This window comes from Dromaius novaehollandiae, chromosome 8 (assembly GCF_036370855.1).
Source record: "Dromaius novaehollandiae isolate bDroNov1 chromosome 8, bDroNov1.hap1, whole genome shotgun sequence".
In the NCBI taxonomy this organism is placed as follows: domain Eukaryota; kingdom Metazoa; phylum Chordata; class Aves; order Casuariiformes; family Dromaiidae; genus Dromaius; species Dromaius novaehollandiae.
The window spans coordinates 28,389,362-28,409,671 of NC_088105.1; the positions used below are offsets into that span (position 1 = coordinate 28,389,362).

Below are 20,310 nucleotides of genomic sequence, written 5' to 3' on the forward strand. Positions count from 1 at the left end.
CATTTCCCTGAGGAATGAGGGGGAGGGTTGGGCTGCAGCATTACTTTCCTTCATTAAGAAGGAACTGCAAGACGAATGCACCTATGTGGTTGTTAGTACAGCCAAAGCTGCTTTAGCTCTGCCTATTCTCTAGCTAGCCATAAGCCAAATAAATTGACCTTCAGAAAGAATGGCCTGTCGAGGGAAATATCTTTATTTAAGAATCTGAATAAAACCTTTTAGATGATATTTTAAAGTAGTTTGGATATAGAATTTTAAATTGCAGGGAAATACAGGATTTCAGGGTTTATTTCTAATCTACATGCTATTATTGTTGCAGGGTCCAGTTAATCCACTGGGTCCGCCAGTTCCCCATGGACCCCATGGTGTTGTTCCTGGGCCACACGGACCTCCTGGTCCCCCAGGTCCTGGTGCTCCTATGGGACCATATAACCCTGCTCCTTACAATCCAGGGCCTCCTGGACCTGCACCTCAGTAAGTATTGCTTCAGCTAGCTGTTCTCTCTCTCTCTCTCTCTCTCTCTCTCTCTCTCTCTCTCTCTCTCTCTCTCTGTGTGTGTGTGTGTGTGTGTCTCTCTCTCTCTCTGTCTTTTTTTTTTTTTTTTTTTTTTGGTAGGGTAATTCTGGGACTGGTTTTCACTGTATGTTGTTTTTTTGGTTTTGTTTTTTGTTTAATAGTGGTCCTCCAGCCCCATATGCTCCACAAGGATGGGGAAATGCTTATCCACACTGGCAGCCACCAAATCCGCCAGATCCAGGTACTGAATGGTGCACATTTACACTGCAGCATGGATATACTTTGAGTAAATATATTCTGTCCTTAAAAGTGTATGCATTGTATGTTTTGAGGCTTTGCATTTTCTTCTGGAAACATGTCTTACTAGAATCCTTTTTTTTTTTTTTTTCTTCCTCCCCTGTATCTGTTTATCTTTCTCAAGACTGGGAGTTCTTTTTCTTAATTCCCTGAAGTTTTAGTTCTCTTCCTTTTAGTTAAGCTAGATCCTATGCCTGGACTAGTGCAAGTGGGGAAACTGTGCTGCAGTTGCAGAAGGCATGGTAAGATTAGATGGTTGAGGCATTTGCACGTCTGCAGTAACTTCTTCAGAACTTCAGTCAGAAGATTTTGATTTAAGCTGTAAATGAAGCAAGTATTTTCTGATAACCACTGGTCCTGACACGCCTTCCATTAGTGAAGGAGGGTAGGTTTTCGGTAGTTGTTACAATCTAGAGTTCTTCTGTTCATGTTCTTCATGTCTTACTTTCTCTCTTCTTGCTGAAGAGTCACCTTTAGTTGTACTTCCCAAACATTTATGGTAGCTTTCCATGCATTCAGTTTAGTATTTAAAAATGTCTGTTACCACTATTTAAATGCAGAATGATTCAAAGTGATTTGACTTGATGCTTTTGGTAGGCTGAGATTTGGTTTAATCCAAAAGCACCGGCAAAGTTGGAGCCTATTTCATTACCAACTCTTAATTTTTTATTAAAGCAATTTATCTACATAAAGATCTATAAAAAATGGAAAATATTCATTTTGTCTGTTTTTACTTCAGATTGTCTGATGAATTAGATTTACAAGAGGAACATTTATTTTTCTATATGCAGTTGGAATCAGTTTGTCTTTTGACTAACACTTACATGAATGAGTTTGGTACAGATATGTTTACTTGCATGTTTCAGTGAAACAAAATGGTGGTTATAGTCTTTATTCAGAGATGTTTTCTTCTGAACCATGCTTGTATCTTGTCACTTGAAAGTGACTGGAGCTAGTAACTGGCAGTCAGGTTTTCTTTTGAGATTTTTAATGAATCCCACTGTGTGTGCTTCTAGAGCAGTAGCTTTGATACATGCAGGTAACCTTAGAGCAGTACATGCTAGTTTTGTTAGATAAGGCTGTGTAAGATCATTGCAGTTTCGTAATGAGCAAACAAAGATGCGGTGTTTTCTGTTCATCCCAAAGTGTTCAACAGATGTGGTTCCTCTTGCTTTGCATTGTGTTAAATAACAAAATGTGTTCAGCTAGGTACATAACTGCTTGTCCTCTGTGGAAGCATCCCTGTAGGAGACATGATAGTTATCCCTTGACAGTTTTCTGCCTGCGCAGAGCATTAAAAATTGTTTAAATACACTATTGTCACTGCAAGCAGTGTAATTAGAAAAAGAAACTGCTTGTTAACATTGTTTTCAATATGCTGATATTACTGTATGCATTGTAAGCGGTTACATCTAACTTTTGTTGTAGTATTTCATTTAGTAGTAATTTGTTCTGGGTTTTTTCTTCTTTCAGGGTGTGTGGGCTCCCACCACTACCCCCCAAAATGCCTTTTTTTCAGTGGATTACTGCTTTCTCTTCAGTTTGCCACTCCTTTACCTATTTTTTGCTTTGGGGGGAGGGAATACACTTCAATCCACATTATCCATCCAAATTATCAGTTTTACCCTTATGTGAAGTTTTTCATCAGTTTGCTCCATTTATTTGCAGATTTTTTTTTTTTTTAAGGATCCAGGTCTTGCTATAGAACATTATGTTCTCTAAATAAAGTAGAAGCACATTTTTTGTGAACTGCCAATCTGTTAATGTAATCCACCTTTGGTTCTGCAGAGAGAGTAAACTTTCTAGCAGATGTATGTGAAAAGATTAGAGAAATAAGACTGTAGGAAGCAGCATCATTAGACACTAGATTCAATAAAAAAAATAAGGGGAAGATTGGAGATAGCTATAGAAGATACAAGTGTTGCTATTATCATATGTTAGACTAAAAAGCTGCAAGTGAACAATAAGACCTTTATAGTCTTGGGTGGGAATTCAGTTTCTTAAAATACTGTGTGTTTCTGTATTTTACTGTTATCTTAAGATTTAAATGACAAGTGTCGCAAATACCTAGTAAGATCTGTATTCCTCTATTTCAGAAAGATGTATTTGGGGTGTCTGTGCTTGTGTCAGTGGTATTAGTGTGAGATTACAAAAAGTAAAACTTTGTTTGGTGCTAGAATGATTCATTGTTACTGCCATTCAGTAAAATGGCCATTTAAATAAATTTGAAAATCTGTTTCTGTTCATCACCTTTTGAAAAATAAATTTTGTTGTACTAGTAAGGATTCTATAAACATTTTTATTTCAGCACCTCTATAAAAATACACTTTGTACTGTACTCTGTCTTAAACTTGATAGTTTGTGTTAGAAAGAAAAGATACCTACAAGGTTGAACTGGTCACTTGGTTTAGATGGACTTTTTCCTTGGAGGAAAATAAGAGTGCTTAGAACACTGTTAATTGAAATCAACTTTCTGTTCATACCACTTTTATAAATGTTTGTTTTACTTCACAGGTAAGCCAGGAACAGATCCTAATTCAGCTGCATGGGCAGCTTACTATGCTCATTACTATCAGCAACAAGCACAGCCACCGCCTGCAGCTCCTCCTGGTGGACCAGCTACAACCCAAACTAATGGACAAGGTAAAAGAGTTAAATTTCTTACTGTTGGAGGGGAGAGGTCCCTCTTATTGTTATTGTCTTACATATTGGGTAAACTTATTGTAAGGTAGCCAGTTTTCTTGGAAAACGCTTGCTTACAGCCTTCAACGTTCCTTTTAGTACAGTTCCAAAGAGGTATTTCCCTGCCATTTGATCTAAATTAATTGCATCTACTTACTGCAGTTATAGGTAAAAGTAGAATGAGCCAAACTCTTATTAATTGTTACTTGTTTAAACAATTGCATCACTTTAAATGGTTTAGGAAAATTACTGCTTTAGTTGTACTACTATAACTTTTGTGTCTGAATGAGGCCTACAACTGAAATTTTAGGTAGTCCTTTTGTACTGCATGTAAGTGGGTATGCACTTCCTAAATCCTGAAAACACAGTAAACTTTTGTGATTTCTTTCAGTGTGGTGGGTTTTTTGCTTTGGGGTTTTGTTTTGTTGTTTTTTTGTATTTGTAGTAGCTTGTAGCAGATAAGTTTTTTTAGTGTCAGATTTGCGTGTCATTGTTTGGGCTTGTTATCAAAACATTCAGATGGTTATTTGTATGATGTTGTATGTACAAAACCAAAAATAGAAGTGTTATTTTAACAATTTCTTCATATGTAATTCAGGAGATCAGCCAAATCCAGCACCAGCAGGGCAGGTCGACTATACCAAGGCATGGGAAGAGTACTACAAAAAAATGGGTATGTGTGCATGTTATTCTGTTGTTGCAAAGTTGTTAGAGGAGGTTTGCATATCTCATTTGAGATTTTTAGAAAACACAAAGTGCCCCATCCCTCTGTCTTCTGAGTTATAGTACCAAAAGCCCTGAAGTTTGCTGAAAACCAGACTTCTTAGGAATTACAGTTTAAGGCACTCTCTTGTATTCGTATTAGTGATCAGCTTCGGAAAAATACTTTTTAGCTAAAGATGAGTTGGTATCACATGTGAAACGTCTACACTTGATCACTTGGAAACGATACCTTTTAGATATTTCCGTTTAAATATTTTTAAAGTATATTTTTAAGTTTCAGAGTTCAATTGTGGTCTTTTTTTTTTTTTTATGAAGCTGTTTTGTGTGTGGTAGCTGTGTTACGGAATGCTCTTAAGATTACACATCTTTATTTTTCTTGTAACTTTTCCTTTATGTGATCATCTTACTAAAGTTTCATGGCTAACTTTCATTTATACCACATGCCCTTTGCAATGTTTAAGAGCTGCATTTTAACCATAGTTTATATATTGCTACTAGCTTTTTGAGTGAACTTGAATTGCTTGAACTAACTTTTTAAGTGAAATGTACTTGCATGCAAGTTAATTATTTTATAATTTATTGAATAAGGAAAGAATACATGGTCTCGATGCGTTGGCCAAAGGTGCTGTTATCTTTTAAATCAGAACGCCTTGAAGTTCAATATTTTGACCATACTGTCCTCCATAGGTATTATAGATGGTTTAGATGTGTATACTGAAGAGCAGCGGGCTTATGAATACCTGAACTTTTTCTGGTATCTGTCTGACCAGACATGCAGCAGCATCCGGTTTGGGTTTTTTTGCCCTCTTTCACCTGCACCCCCTTTCTGTCTTGCTATATGAAAAAGCAGAATTGGGAGTTAAGGTGAACAGCATGTTTTATTCCTTTTTTCAGCATTCAACCAGGTTGATCCCAGACCATTTGCCAGGACATACTGACTTTATTTTAGCATAGCAGAAGGGATAAAAATGAAACAGGAAAAATGCTTTTGTTTCAAGAATTGTATGTCAGTGCCACAGAACTCCCAAACACTCTTAAGATTTGATGGGCCTTTCAATTCTTTCTTTTCCTTGTTAACTACTTTTTTTATTTAACGTCTCTGCTAGTTCAGCTCATGTTCTTGAACACAAAGTACTAGGGCTTTTTCTTTTGTTTTTTTAAGAATAATTGAATTTGTTGACAAGAGCTCTAATTCGTCACTTTTGGAAAGGGAAGTCTGGGTTACTTCAGCTGATGTTTTCTCTGGTTATGTACCAGCTAGTGAAAGGTGTTGAGATAGAGTTTTGAGGATTAAGTCCCAAAAGGAGTATGAGCCAAAAAGAGGCAGACAATGAGAGATGTAAAGAATTGCTCTTAAAATGTAAAATAGATAAAACACAAGAGAACAAATCAGAGGAAAAACAGAAAAGCAGTTCTGATCTTCATTTTTTTTTATTCTAGTTTAAATTGGGTCCTTTCCCTGGAAGGAGAGTTCTTGATATTTGGACCTTTATAACTTGAATACATAAAGCATGAGAATTTTCTGCTTCTTCAGAATATTAAAAATTTTGAGATGAAGTACACCATTTCTATTAAGATGCACTTAAAAAGGATGAAGTGAAGAAGTGAGGTGGAAAGGCAAAGACTCCCCATTTAGCTTTAAAATAACTCTAGGTAGTGCTTTCTCCCTGTCCCTTAACAGCAATGTTAAGAAGTGGGAGAGCTGACAAATGGGAAGGCACTCTCTCAGCAAATTGTTGTGGTCTTTAGGCTCTCAGATACAATTTGCGTTATTTGCACTTTCTGCAGTGCTGCAATATTAGTGTCCCTGGTAACTCACTGCAGAAGGGGAAAAGTAGGAATTACAGGACATTCTTGGACAGTATTTGAGATTTTTCACAGCACAGATAATTGCACAAACGGCTGTCATTAAAATTCTTACCTATGCTGTTTCAGAGAACTGAACTCCCTCAACTTCCAAAGCCCAAGTAGTTTTATTTCTGCTACTGAAGAAAACTAGCCTTGATAATCCATGTGGCAAGTTCAGTATCAGTAGTACCACGTTGAGCAAGTTGGATGTGATACTGCAATTGGCGCTTAAGATTTTTTTCAAGTAGAATTTTGAGACTGTTAGGTGTGCTACAGCACTACTGAATAGTCTGTCAAAAGCATAAAAAAGCTACAATTATGGAAAAAATGCATGCATTCTTCTGGATTCTAGAGTATCAAAATACTGATTTCCAGAGTGCCTTCCTACTGGTATTATATGACTAGACTAATTGCAGAAAACAAGTTTGTGGGTTTTTTTGTTCGTTTTTTTTTAGTTGGTTTGTTTTTTGTATATAATAACAGCAACATGAAAATAACCCGGTTCCAACTCAGAAACATAGTGGCAAAATCCATCCTGTTTTTCAGGTTCTTTTTTTATTCTGGGACTATTGCTTGAGTACTAAATACAATTAAAATAAGACTGAAAATTAAAGACTGAAGTAATTAAATTACTTTCACAAACTGTTAACTTACCGTTCATGGACCTTGTAGGTGACCTGAACTCTCCCTTTGCTTCGTTTGCTTGGTACTCCATAAATTCACAGAAAATTTGTTTTAAATTTCCTTTCAGTATTACTAGCTAATAAGAGCACTGCTTTCAGTTTAACTTTTGAAGATGCATAGATGCTGTGCTATTAATTCACAATTAAAGACATACTATTTTTCTTTCTCCCTACAAGGGTTAAAATAGATTTGCATAATTGGGGCCTGCAAAGCTCCAAAGGATAATGGTTTCTGCTAGACATGAAGTCAGATTTTAGGAAATGATCTATGTGTTATCATAGGACTTTGTATATTTATCACTTAAAATCTTTCTAAAATATCTGGATTGGCCCTTTAATTAAAGGATTCCATAATAAAATAGGGGAAGTGTTCGTTAATGATTCCTCAGCTGTAGTAGGGGAAGAGGAAAGAAAAGCGCTCTCCTTGCTAAAATCACCATTCATGATTGAGTAATGGAGGAACTGTAGAATCATGTGGCGTTTTCTTTCTTGGGAAGTATTCTGTTTCTTATATTCCCATATATGTAGTTTATCAGTCTTGTTTAATAAGGTGTTCGTGGTAAATCTGAGTATGGATGAGCATGTACTGTTTCAGTGCAGTTCTCAACACTGAGAGGAGGTTTTGTGCAAGCTGCTGCGTTTCACATGCAGGCTCAGAATTGCTTCTGGTACTTGGTAGGGGAACAGTGTAACTCAAATATTCAAATTTTTCCTAATCTGTTTGAGAAAAGGAATTCAATAGCTATCCAGTTTTCTACATTTGATGTATTACTTGAATTTCAGTACTACCTTGGGGTTGCTGCTTAAATGCTGAAAATTTCTCATGTCATAATGTACAAAAAAGCCTTAGTTTTGACATAACTTATGTCAGGCATAGCTACTGATTTGCAAATGGAATTGTGATTTCATCATTTCATAGTGACCTTGCAAAAAATGTATTCTGGGATAATTTATAATGCTATTAAAGACCATTTTGGTTAAAGTTTTTGACCGGAAGTGTAAATTCTGCCATGTTGCTCATATATTAGACGTGTGGTTTCAGCTCTTAAGATTTGAAGAAATTTGAGTTAGTTTCTCTATGACAACAGTTGCTTTATTGTGTAACCCACAAACTGATGGAGAAGTTGTTTTCTGTTTTGTTTGTTTTTAATCAAATGGTATCTACAGAGTAAGTGGAAGACCTAACTGTGTAAGTTGCATGTATGGTTGGAAAATGGAAGATTCTGTTCTGAATGCCTGCAGGATAGTGCTTTGTCAAATATTCAGACTCTTTGCTCACACATTATTTTTGAGAGGATTGGGAAAATGTATGTAAATAAGAATGTGAGTAGCTGAATTTTCTGTGTAAAGGGTATTTTAAAAATGCTTCCATCTGCTATCCTAGACAACAGTTTGCTAGTGTTTTGATACTCATGTTCCTTATGAGGTTCCTCAGTGGTCTTCAGTCTGAATAGAAGTTGACAACTGCTGGTCTTTCCAAGGCGAGCTGGTTTCAATTAGGACTGAAAACCAAGCCCTCTCTCGGTAGGAAGCTTCCTCTTTTTTGATAATGAAAGATCAGATTTGGTGCCCCATCTTGGAATTCCGCAGCTTGCGTGTTTCCATTTTAGTTGGATTTGTTTATTTGAAGTAGTGTCATCGGATGTGGTGTGTTGTTCCTTTTTTTTCCTTCTCTAGTGTCCTAATCCTGACTTTATTTTCTGAAAAAACGTTTTAACCCCTTGAGAACGTAGACGACAAAAATACAGCATACCAGTGTTTTGTTTTGTAAGTTTAAGTGGCTGTTTATGTAGACTGCTTCATTTTAGACCGTTCTGTCTGGATGCATTCAAGTCTGAGCACAGATGCATGAGTAGAGAGAGCTGTTCTGCCAGTAGTCATGGGTATCCTTTGCAGTGGTAACTGGCAAAGCAGCTTTGACAGAAGAATTCACAAAGCAGGTGTTGGTGATTCTGGAGTGTTTTGTATGCTTCTGAATTAAGAGGAGAAGGGAAAAAAAAGCAAACATGTCTGGGACAAATCTTCCCTGGGTAAACAGGATGGCCGAGGTTTTAAATGTTGGCTATAATATTTTTTGGATACATTAGAGTCCTGGTTTATTATTTTAGCATATTTATAAAATTTTTATGTTGCTACTTGGTTTTGCTGGAAAGACTGGCAATTGTCAACTATAAGTCTAGGGTTCCATGTATGTGTGCTGTTATTCCTGGAGGCTTGGAACTTGAGTGAGGGTTTGAAGGAGAAGTTGCAGGACTGTCTTCTGTGGTAAATGGTTAGCAAGAACATAATCTGCATTAATTAAATGTAATCTGCATTAATCCAGGACTTGCATTAAGTATGTCAAAATTGGAAGAGTTAATAAATTAGCATCTGGTGAATTATTTAATGCAGCCAGTACAATAAGGTAAAGCCAGTTTAGGCAAATGACCAAAAGTGATCTCCCTTGTTGATCTGTATTTTAATTTAATTGCTTGTTCCAAGTTGGTTTATACGAGCATGCTTAAAGACTTTTGCTCTGGAACGTGATTCAGGAAGGTGTAAACACCTGTCCTTCCTATGCATCTTCAGTTTCTCCTTACACAGGAATCATTACATTAAAATAGGGTGAGTGGTTAGGCCAAAAAGGGCAGCCACAAGATTATTCAAAATCTCAGGAGAAATATTACAAAAAGCAAGGTAATGTTTGTTAGCAGTGGGAATGTTTTTAATTTTTTCACATCTTTATTGCAGCAACAAAGCTGTACTATATAATTTGAATTACTTGTAGGTCAAGCAGTTCCTGCGCCTGCTGGGGCTCCGCCAGGTGGTCAACCAGATTATAGTGCAGCATGGGCTGAGTACTACAGACAACAGGCAGCATATTACGCCCAGACGAGCCCACAGGGAATGCCACAACATCCTCCAGCACCACAGGTATAAAGTTTGTTAAGTACTTTTTGGCTGGCTTCTGTTTCAGTGATTATAGATATTTTTTTGCATGTCTCCTGCTTTGTTACCTCTGGAGTATGCATCTTTTTTTTTCTAGCAAAATAACTATCAGAATAATTAATAAATGACTTTGCTTTACCTGATAACTTGAGTTCTGTCCATACGTTTGGTGATTTTGATTTTAAAAAAAAAAAAAGAAAAACTTTCTCCTCCCAGGGTTTTGAAAACCATGCAAGAAGCCACCACCATTTACATTAACCAATTTTTCTTTCTTAAAGGCTTCACTCCTGAGTTAGCTCGATTTAAAGGATTTTCTTTAACTTTTTGTGTATCTCTTATGTATCTCTTCTGCACAGGGCCAATAATAAGAAGTGGACAATACAGTATTTGCTTCATTGTGTGGGGGAAAAAACCTTTGTTAAATGTATGGATGCAGACGCCTTGATGAAGATCTTAATTTTGTTTGGTTAAAAAATAGTGTTTTTGAAAATGTACAAAATATCTATCACTACTGATAGGAGGTAATATTTCTGTGTAGAAATGAAAAATGGTTTGTTTTTAGTATTAGTGTAGATGTACACATTCCAGCAAATGTATTTGCAATTATTATGTGGTCAATGCTTTGTGATATAAATGTACTTTTTCAATGTATACTTTATCACTTTTAAAATGCCTGTTTTGTGCTTTACAATAAATAATATGAAACCTCCTGTGTCGGTAAGTTGGATATGTGGGTATTTAAAGAAGTATAGGATTGATTTGCAATGCCGAATTAAGGTACCTGTACACAAATGAGTCTTTTGTTTTTGTTTTTCCCTCCCCCCTCCATGAAATCTTGTTGGGTTTAAAAACTTGTCGTTAGCATGTTTTTCCCCTCTTGCAGAATAGTTGTAGATGGAGGATCTCTTTCATTCATTGTACTTTGCTGCCTAGCACCAGTAATCTTGATATCTTAATTTTCTTTCTATTTGATTAAAAACTGCATGTGTTTAAGAAGGTGATCTTTTGGCATACTTCCATTGCATTAACAGTGAAATTTCCTTTTATACATAACCACTGTTTGAGACCTGTACAGCTGCTATAACAGTTTACTTTTGTTCTTAATTGAATATTCGACTTCAAAACTGTTCCTGCATAACTATTTTAAGGATTTTTCAGACTAGTTATGAAATTTAAGTGTTTGTGCTGAAGCCTTCAGTTTTAAGTAGTTCACTTCAAAATTCAGTGTAGAAAGGTCAATGTGGTATGCATAGTAGTTACAAAAATTGCATCTGTCCTTGAAACGCTGTTTTGTTTGAGTGTTGGGGAGCGGTTGAGAACTTCCTGCAGAGCAGATAACTTCCGTTTTGTAAATACTCAAGATCAGTCTTTGAATCAAATGACTTTTTTTAATATACTTGAACCTTCTTATTACTCTAATGCTCATACTAAAAATCTGATTCTCTTGAAATCCTATGTTTGCTCTTTGCATATTTATTGGCTCTTTGCATATATTAGACTACATGCAATACAGTCTGTCTTGCCATTGTCTGTTGAAGTGCAGGTTTGATCCAGCCAGTATAGAACTAGCTCTATAGGGGTGAGGAGGACTGTGCTGTGTATCATCCTTGATTGTTCCTTCAAGGAGCATTGCACTGTAAGTACATCAGAATGACAAATTGATGAACTGCAACAGTATCTTTTTGTCAATGTTCCACATAATGAAAATGCCATACTTGTGTGAATATTATGTTGGAATACAGTGCTGATTATCTTAGGAAATCGTAATTGCTTCTTAATTCAGAAACATAGGTGTGCCATATATACATATATATTTACACATAATGTGAGCTTTATGGGTAAGTATTCTTGAAACGTTTAGCAATAGCTAAAGAAAATCATGTTACTGTTTGTCTGAGTAATAGTCTTTTTTTCATTAGTACACCTGAGACAGCTATATTATTCAGTGTATTTAAGTATGCATATCGTAACATTGAAGTCTTTTGGAACCACTTGTCAGACAGGAGTTGTGTTTGTCTTCAGTTAGTTTGCAGATATGTAGTGATGTAGGTATGTGTTTTAAAATAACTTTATAACTGTTACTTGCTTTATCTTTTGGAATACCATTTTGTTGTTTTGAGAACGAACTTTTTTAGTGTGGCTGCACAGAGAACAAAAAGTCAAGGCTGAAAATTTTAGTAGTTTTATTCAGATAATTAGCTATGTATGTATTGTGCTGTAGAAAGAAGGAATTATTTTTATCCCTTTTAAAATTAGGAATTATTCTGGTAGTTTAAAAAAAGGCTAGGATGGTATTTGCTATCTTTAGTGTAGGGTATGAAGTTTAATAGTTCAGATATTTTGCATGGTATTTTGTAGATAACCTTGTAGAATGGTGCATTTATTATGTACTAAACTGAGCAAAATTTAAATTCACTGGATTCTTTATCATTCACGAAATGGAGGCTGTTGATTTTGATTCATTTAAGGTATAAAATCTTATTAATTGCAAACAGTGCAATTATTTATACTTCACAGTGCCTTCCCAGACCTTCCACCTTAGGTTCTGCTGCAAAAAAGCAACAGGTAAGCACAACCTAAGGAAGTATATAAATTAATATATTTCAGTACATTAATGTTGTCCCTGTGAGATCTTTGTGGTTGTGTATTGAAAAGCAATCAGCTGCTTTCCCCAAATGCATTGTTACTCACGGTTCCATTTCAGTGGAAAGTCTTTTAAGTTTTTAAACAACTGTTTATATTTCTAGGTAAATATGTATCTTTTTTTAGAAAAGACGAGTAGATTGCCGTAATTGAACTTAATCAAAATAAGTCATTTTTGTTACTTTTTCTCAAATAGCTAATTGTTGCAATTAAAGAATCAAAACTGTTAAAAATATGCAGGAATTACTTTGGTTAGAAACGTCAACAGCCTTCACAAATGTGTTTTTATAATAGGGCACTATTCCCACTCAACAAGTAAGACCGAAGTATAAAGAATATAACTTGTTGTTATCACTGAACTTGATAACTTATCTTACAGTTATAGTGTGTTAGTGGAATCTTTAGATAATTTAGTTTGTTTATTCATACTTGACATGGTAGGAAAATAGACTCTAGAACTTTGCAGATGAGTATGTTTTATTTGAAAAAGCATGTGCACCAATTAAATGTTAACAGTACAGCAAATAATATTTTATCTATATAGCAGTCAGTGTTTCCTGTTTCTTGATATTTTAACTGAATTGCTGTATATTTTGCCAGTTTAAAATGTTTGTATGTCTTATAGATGGTCTGGTACAGTTTTTTCTTTTTTTTTTTTTTTTTTTTTTTTTTTTTTTTTAAGCTTAAAGTAAAGCAGCATCTATTCAGTCTTTTTTGTTGATTATTCTGTTTCTAAAATATGCTGCTCCTCTTTCAAAAGTCCTGCTTATCTGTACATGAAAGAAAAATATTCAAAAATACTGCCTTCATTTTCACACACAGTGCTGAAGATGCTGCAAGCACCAAATCATAGCTCATAGAATCAGGTCCTGAGATAGTTACTACCAATAAAGAGGAATCCTTTGAGTGTATGCCATTGGTGAGCCGATGAGCATGGACCATAGAAGGGCTCCATGTAGAAGGTAAAATTGGCAAAAACATAACAGATTTGAAATGTATCCCATACATACTGGTGTAGGGTATAATTTTTGTTTTGATCACTTTTCATTCTTTAAAGTACTATTTGTTTGACCATAAATGTTCCATAATCTGTTAAGTTTTTTAACTGTGATTTAATAATATAAACCATCTATTCTAATTTATATTCTTCTAAACAGTCAAGCTAGATATATTGACTTTTTGAACTAAATTAATAGTTGTACTTCGGTTTCTCAAGCCACGTCATATTTGATGATTTGTAGCTTAATGTGTAATTCAGATTCATTTTTGACAAGAGAAAGTTAGATGTTTACCATTTGGATTTTGATACCGTGAATTTAGTGTTGGGGTGAGTCATTTGTTCACTTCTCTTTACATGCTGCTTTTTCTACAACTGTTGTTCCTAAAATATCTTAACAGCCTTTTAATTGTAAATTTAGCCAGTGGGAGGAAATAGAGAGGAAAAAGCTAGTTTATTAGAATACTGCTAGAGTGTGGAAGATGAGATGAACTTGCCTTAGTGTGTAGCATTTGAGGTATACTGACTTTCAGCTTGCTCACTGCTGGGTTTACAGGCATGCTATGTTGTACTAAGCGTAGTGTTTATTTTTTCAACTCTGTCCCCAGACTCGCAGTTCTTGGGAGAACAGAAAATATGTTACTGGAGTTACCCTGATCCAATAAGATAACTGGACTTTCTTGGAAGTGTAATGAACTTGCCCAAAGGTGTCTTTAAATGTTTCCTGCTTTTCTTCCCTAGAGTCCCACAAATTAAGTAGAATGCGAAGAGTACCAAAACTTTAAAAAGGAAGCATAATGCTCAAAGTAGGAAAAGCATTTTCATACCCCTTTCTGCAGCATATACTTTAAGACAGGACATGAAATAAAATACCAGGTGGATAATCTTTTATCTAGCATGATCATATGCCATGTATTTAAGTTGTTCAGGCAGACAGTATCATTATTCACTGCCCAGTCTCTCTTGAAATATTTCATCTTTTTACTAGTGGTATTTTATTGGATGATAGAAACTGTTTCTCCCCTGTTCGCTTCCACAGTAGCTTTTAAGTTTTTCATTGCATGCTAAAAGCTTTTTATTTTGCTTTTTTCTGGACATGGTGGGAGGAAGGGGGGACTGGGCCTTTCAGAAAGCATACAGTTGACAGGATTCCCTCTTCCCTAGTAATAGCTTATAAAACTCTTGTGTATGCACAAATATTTCTCTTGCGTGCATGTGAAATGCATTTTCGTCCTGAGAAAAGTGTTCTCTGCAGAAACTACCCGTGTGTAAAAAGAAGATTGGCTTTAAAAGGCAACTGTGATGGGAACAGTGTCTTAGGGAGATGCAGCTTGGACTTGAGGTAAATTGAATGCTTTACAAAAATGTGGTTTTGAGCTTGCATTGATATTGTATGTAATATGGGTACACGTTAACTGTATAATGTTTTTTGTATGGTTTTTCTCAATAAATGTAAATTGATGGATAATAATAGCAATGCTTTTGTCTCTTTTATGCCCCTACCCCGGCTTCATTAGTTTGAAATTACAGCTTCAGAAAAACTGAATATAGCAGCAGCTAATATTTATGTGAAATAAACATCACCCCCATGAAATGAAGTAAAATATATTCTTAATACTGCTATTAAGATAAATATTCACTCAAAATATCATACAGCTTATCAGCGAGTTTTTTCAGGATGTTTCAGAATCTGTAACTATTTTATTGAGGCAAAAGAAAAATTTTTATAAGGTAACTTTGTACAAAGAGCAGTCAGCAGATTGAGTCATAGTAAAACCTCTTAAAATCATTTTTGAAGTGACTGTGTATTTGCTGCAACTTCCCCTGTCTTATGTTAATGCTCTACATGTGTTCTTCAATTTAAAATTTTGATTGTCTTTTGTAAAAGAACTCTTACAGAAGCCTAAGCTGAAACATTTAGATATTAGGCACAATGGCATAAGCACTGATATCGAGAGGTCTTAGAGAAAAATAGTATGCTAGACTTAAGCAGACAATGTTTAGAGATGCAGCAGTAAATCTATTGCAACAAGAGAGAATGAAGGTTGAAAAACTAGGCATTTCCATGTAATAGTTTTATTTGAAAGCTTACTTACGAAATTTGCTATGATTGGCCCATATTTTGTCATCAACTGTTCATGTACCTTTTAGTAGTGGAAAATAGATTTTTTTTTTTTATAAGCAAATTTTAATACTCTAGAGATTACTTCAAGCCTTACTGAGATTGTTTACTTTTGGATTAGCAGCTGCATAGGTTGATCGCAGCCTAGTGTTTTAAATGCAAGTCTGCATTAAAAAACTAATGCTATTTGAAACAAAACAACAAACGTAAGCAGTTATGTAATCTTTTATTGTTTAGAAATAATACACTGGGGTTTGGGGTTTTTTGTTTTGTTTTTTAATCCACCAGTAAGTATTTCCTTTTCAGTTCAGTGTTTCTGGGATAAGGTAAAATGGCTCAAATATTTCGTGTTCATGCAGAATATACCAGCAGTTTTATACTACTACATAAGTTTCCTGATTGTGTATTTAGATTTTTACTATTACACAATAGTTGGTCTTCAAATGTTAGAGCACTATGATAATTTGGCTTTTTCCTTTATTGATTTTTTCCTTTATTGGTTTCTTCTTTTTAGCCTTTAATACTAAACTTCATATGAGCAAGGAACCTAGACACTTGCGCAGTTTGAAGATTATTTTATCTGATGCAGGAAATGACAAATCAGTGCATTTCCTTGCTTTCTTTAGTTGGCCCCATCAGAGAGAGAGATGATGCAGTAAGAAAGATTTGAGAGGAAGAAAGGTTCCAGCTAAAGTAGAGCATTAGTAGTCATCAGCTAGAAAATAAAAGGGTTAAGAAAAAGATTAATCAATTTTTTCATAATAGGAAAGATGCAAGAAGAGTACTTGAGAATTATTAAGCAAATTAAAATACTAACTCTTACTTTCAATGGTGAGAATACAGGTGCTAGCAGATGTGCCTCTGTTGTTGACTGCTTTACACATATATTCCCCTTCATCTTCTGGGAAGGTTTCTGGCAAATAAAGGCAATAGGTTTCTCCTCTTTCAATATACTGATAGTCCTCAGAGTCCTGCAACATTTCCCCCTCAAACCACCAAGTGACTTCGGGTTTTGGTTCCCCAGTAACTTTAACAGTAAATCTCACTGGCTCGCCATCAACAACTGATGTGTTTTTTAGTGGCCTCTTGAACCAGGGAGCTCCAGATCGAGCTTGATCCTCCTCATCTTCGCAAGTAGAACCATTAATAATGCTTCCTTCCTCCTCATCTTCCTCTTCCCTTTTCTGTTTTAAAATAGTTTGATTTAGAACATTTAAAGTGGAAGTAGCAACATAAATACTAGTAATATGTATTTGATTACAGAAAAGCTCTTGTGTTTCTGAGAAGGGAAGTGCTGCACCTAAACTCTATGGATAACAATGCATTGAATCTGGAAATGCAACAGGCAGTAAATTCTGTGGAAAACAGATTTTAATGAAGCCAGAATCTAGGGAAAAATATAGGCATGAATATATATGTATTCCCCTTTCATACTATTCAAAGGAAAAGATCCACTTTCTTTGCAGTATTTCTCTCTTACCCTTGAAGAATGTGTGCAAACATGAAAAGCAATTTTACGTTAGTGCAGCAATTCATAACAGTTGTTGAAAGTATTACAGTGTGTCTCACACCTCTGGCATCTTGCTATCAGTGGTGTTCAGTTAGATGCTTAAACACATATCTCACTAAGTTAACAAACACTTAGCTATGAATAAAAGGTACTTTGTAATCTATACCTTCTGTAATGCTGCATCAATTTCTTTTTGTTCAAACTGCATACGTAGTAATTTTTGTTCTTCAATTCTTCTCTGTTCTTCCTCTTCTCTGGCTCTTGCCATTTGCTCAAAACGGGCCTTCATGTTTACTTTATGGGTAAACGGAGCCTCAGATTTCTTGGCTGGTCTCACATCTACCTCCTCATCCTTGCAAAGAAGAAAAATTGTTTATTACCTTTAAATTTATATGAGAGTAAAACTAGTTCAGTAGGACAGTAGTTCTTATTCAACAGAGCTAAGTTACCTTGAGTCTTGTTTTTTCCAGAGGTTTGTTTAATGTCAGGTTTCTTTAAAATCAAGTCTCCTAATTGTCAAGACTCCTGATCCTGAGTTGTGAGATGCCGAGACATTTCAAGGAAGGATGAACCTTAGTCTAATGTTTTGGTGAGGAGTATTTCTAAAACAGTTAGTTTCATGACTGCAAGCTGTGGATGCAAGGAACACTGGAATTGCATGAAAGGAATCCTACCCTGCAAATTCAGACGTTTCTAGAATGCCCCACTCTTGATTGCAGCATATCAGTGGTAAGCAGTCATACCATCATAGTAGTAACTTTCTATTTTGGGTTCAACTGGAACTTTAGATTAAACACAGCTGAGATTACAATACAGTAAAAAGAAAAGTTAAGCTAAGGAAACAACACTGAGGTTTTTAAAAGCTCTTGCCACCTCTGGCAGGACTGTTTTAAAGGACTAAGATGAATTGTCCTGCATATGCACTGTATACTTTATGGTTTTGAGAAAGGATGCTTATTCTGTTAGGTTTCTCCCTTTTCTCTTTTTTGCAAAATAAATTCCCTTAGACTTTTTCACAATTCTCATGCCTTTTTTTTTCCTAATGCTAGTTTTACCAAGCAGGTAGGAGTTACTCCCCTTGTCCAATAGGGGGGAAAAACAGACCTATGCTGTGATCCTCCATTTTCCTGTGCCAGGAAAAATTCTACTTTTTGCTTGCTTTTTCTTTGTATCATGTTACTATTGAGACAGGGCACTTGGTTTTCCTTCCTTTTCATACTGCTGTGTGAGAACCTCGTGTCCTGGAAGCCCCTTTGTTGATTGGGTCATACAAGCTCTTCTACTTGAGCTCCTTTGCCTCTTTACTTGTGGTCTTGAAAAGCAGGCCTTTCTAATGGAAGAGCTATTTTATTTATGGTTATTTTGTGGATACTTTGTCTCTTAGTGGTTAATTAGACTCATGCTCCCTTTTTGCAGAATAACCAGTTTAATATGCTTAGAATTATTCACGGATGTAGAGTGGAGGAAAAAAGACTAGAGCGAAAAAGGGCAAAATACTTGCAAAAAATGATTTCAAAAATGTTGGGTAGAAAAATACTTCTTAAAGACTTATGTGCATATACAAGTTGAATTCTGTCCTGTGGCAATAGTATGTCTCTCAAAATCAGTGTTCTGTGACTTGATTTTTATGCCACAATGTTGTAGCAACTTCAGCACCTGCACGGGTTGACCTTACAGAAGCATAATTACAGTGTCAGTCACTAAATGAAAAGATCAAAATAAAACATTTGCCTTGAGCTGATATGAAGTGATGGAGTACTGTGGATGTGGCTCAGAAATGAAGTTCAGATAAGTCTTATCACTGAGTTTCCTGTATTGCCACAAGAACACATGAGCTTTCACACAATAATCATGTTTTGGGTTACAGAGGACAGTGTTGACTTATTGGTTAAAAGGATCGCTCCATCTCTTGCTTTCCCCCTCTGAAAAAATTCAGAGAGGCTCCTATCAGAAGTGTTGGTAGCAAGCATACTTCCCTGCTGTACCCTGAGAAACAAGTAAAGATCCTCTTCTTGACCTTAAAAAGGGCAAGGGCTTAATCTGGAAATGGCAGTGCTGTTTGTTTTTAATTCATACAATGGAGAATGAATGAGTTCAGAAGGACAAGCAATTTATGTGCCTGTTAATAGCGCACAAACTCAAACATGAATGCTTCAGTCTGTTGGACTGGCAGGTTTAAGTTGTTAAGTTGCTGAACTGAGGACTTGAAGCAGAAAACAGATATCTGCCTGAGCAGATGACTGACAAAAAACTGATTATTTCCCTGAGGGACACTGAGGTGAGATTTTCTCACAGATTGAAAGAGGGAACAGGAAGGTAAGGAGAGAATCATTTTGGAAACGCAGCAAACTGTTAAGAAGCATTACTCAATCCTGGGTCATCAGTCTCCTAGTTAAGTTTACTCTTGAAACTCTAATGCAGGTTGAGGATGAAGATCTTTATGATTACAGACCTCTGTCAAATGTCATTGTCATGTATACAGAATACAACTTACCTCTTGAAATTTTTCTGCTTCCCTTTCTCTTATTTCTTCATCCATTGCTCTTCTCTTAGCTCGCTCTTCTTCAATCTTTCTCTGTATTTCTTCCTGAGACAATTGTCCTATTTTTTCAAACTTGCTTTTTAAGTTCTTTGCCTGAATAGAGCCACTTCTTTTTAACTTCATTAATTCTTCATATTCTTTGCTTAGTTCAAAAGTTTCAGACTCTTCTTCTAGCTGTTCAGAAATTACAAAATGTGAACATCAAAAATGTCCAGGTTATTTTTACTACCTGTTCTCCCCACAAGTAAGTGTACTTTAATATACTTAAATAATTCTCTTAGCTTGGAGGCGTTCCAAATCTCTCAGCAAGGATATCTTTCCCCTCTAATTTCTTTTTTCCTCAATCTTCTAATTTTCTTATCACCTCTAAACTAGATACAGACGTAAAATATCTTGCTTCAGTAAAAGCTCTTCTCTGGTGTTGCTTGAACGAACCTTTTATTCAAGGATTGCTCTATCAATAAACCACTTCAGACTCAGAAAATTAGACACCTAGCAACACAACACTCTTAAAGTTGTCCTAGATCCATAATTCACCTCTCTGACTTACTGCAATATGCTATGCAATAGTTTTCTAAAATACAGCCATGCTGTTAAACACAAACCCAGTTGTTACCTGTGTGCTGCGCTTTTTTTTTTTTTTTTTTTTTTTTTTTTTTTTTTTTTTAATGCTGTAAGAGGCAAAAGAGATTTCAGGATGTTATGGCTGGGAAACTGAAGTGACAGTCCTGGATCCTGTAGTTGAACCATGTCTGATGCTGTAATTGTTGAGATATTACTCCCCTCCCTCTTTCCCTTTATTACATCTGACTGACAGAT

At 35.6% G+C, this 20,310-nt stretch overlaps 2 protein-coding genes across 28 annotated transcripts in view; one reads left to right on the plus strand and one right to left on the minus strand.

The window, feature by feature from the left end:
- Positions 1-20,310, plus strand: part of FUBP1 (far upstream element binding protein 1) — a 43,893-nt gene that overhangs the window by 12,292 nt on the left and 11,291 nt on the right. For 5 of the 18 annotated variants that reach the window (XR_010390235.1, XM_064516039.1, XM_064516044.1 and 2 more), the window contains 6 exons: positions 320-474; positions 678-757; positions 3,328-3,456; positions 4,094-4,168; positions 9,517-9,662; positions 12,195-12,242. Coding sequence is in view for 8 of the 18 variants with exons in the window: in XM_064516039.1 (XP_064372109.1) it covers positions 320-474; positions 678-757; positions 3,328-3,456; positions 4,094-4,168; positions 9,517-9,662; positions 12,195-12,242 (633 nt within the window). In the remaining 10 variants the exon portion in view is untranslated. Of the gene's footprint in view, positions 1-319; positions 475-677; positions 758-3,327; positions 3,457-4,093; positions 4,169-9,516; positions 9,663-10,033; positions 10,387-11,215; positions 12,138-12,194; positions 14,791-20,310 lie in introns of those variants that run through there. The other 13 variants (XR_010390241.1, XR_010390244.1, XR_010390242.1 and 10 more) reach the window with 12 other exon arrangements.
- Positions 15,647-20,310, minus strand: part of NEXN (nexilin F-actin binding protein) — a 28,874-nt gene continuing 24,210 nt past the window's right edge. For 9 of the 10 annotated variants that reach the window (XM_064516032.1, XM_064516036.1, XM_064516031.1 and 6 more), the window contains 4 exons: positions 19,444-19,665; positions 17,116-17,301; positions 16,263-16,623; positions 15,647-16,154 (listed from right to left, as the gene is read on the minus strand). In XM_064516032.1, the coding sequence (XP_064372102.1) occupies positions 16,141-16,154; positions 16,263-16,623; positions 17,116-17,301; positions 19,444-19,665 (783 nt within the window). In that variant the 3' untranslated portion in view covers positions 15,647-16,140. Of the gene's footprint in view, positions 16,624-17,115; positions 17,302-19,443; positions 19,666-20,310 lie in introns of all 10 variants that reach the window. The other variant, XM_064516038.1, reaches the window with a different exon arrangement.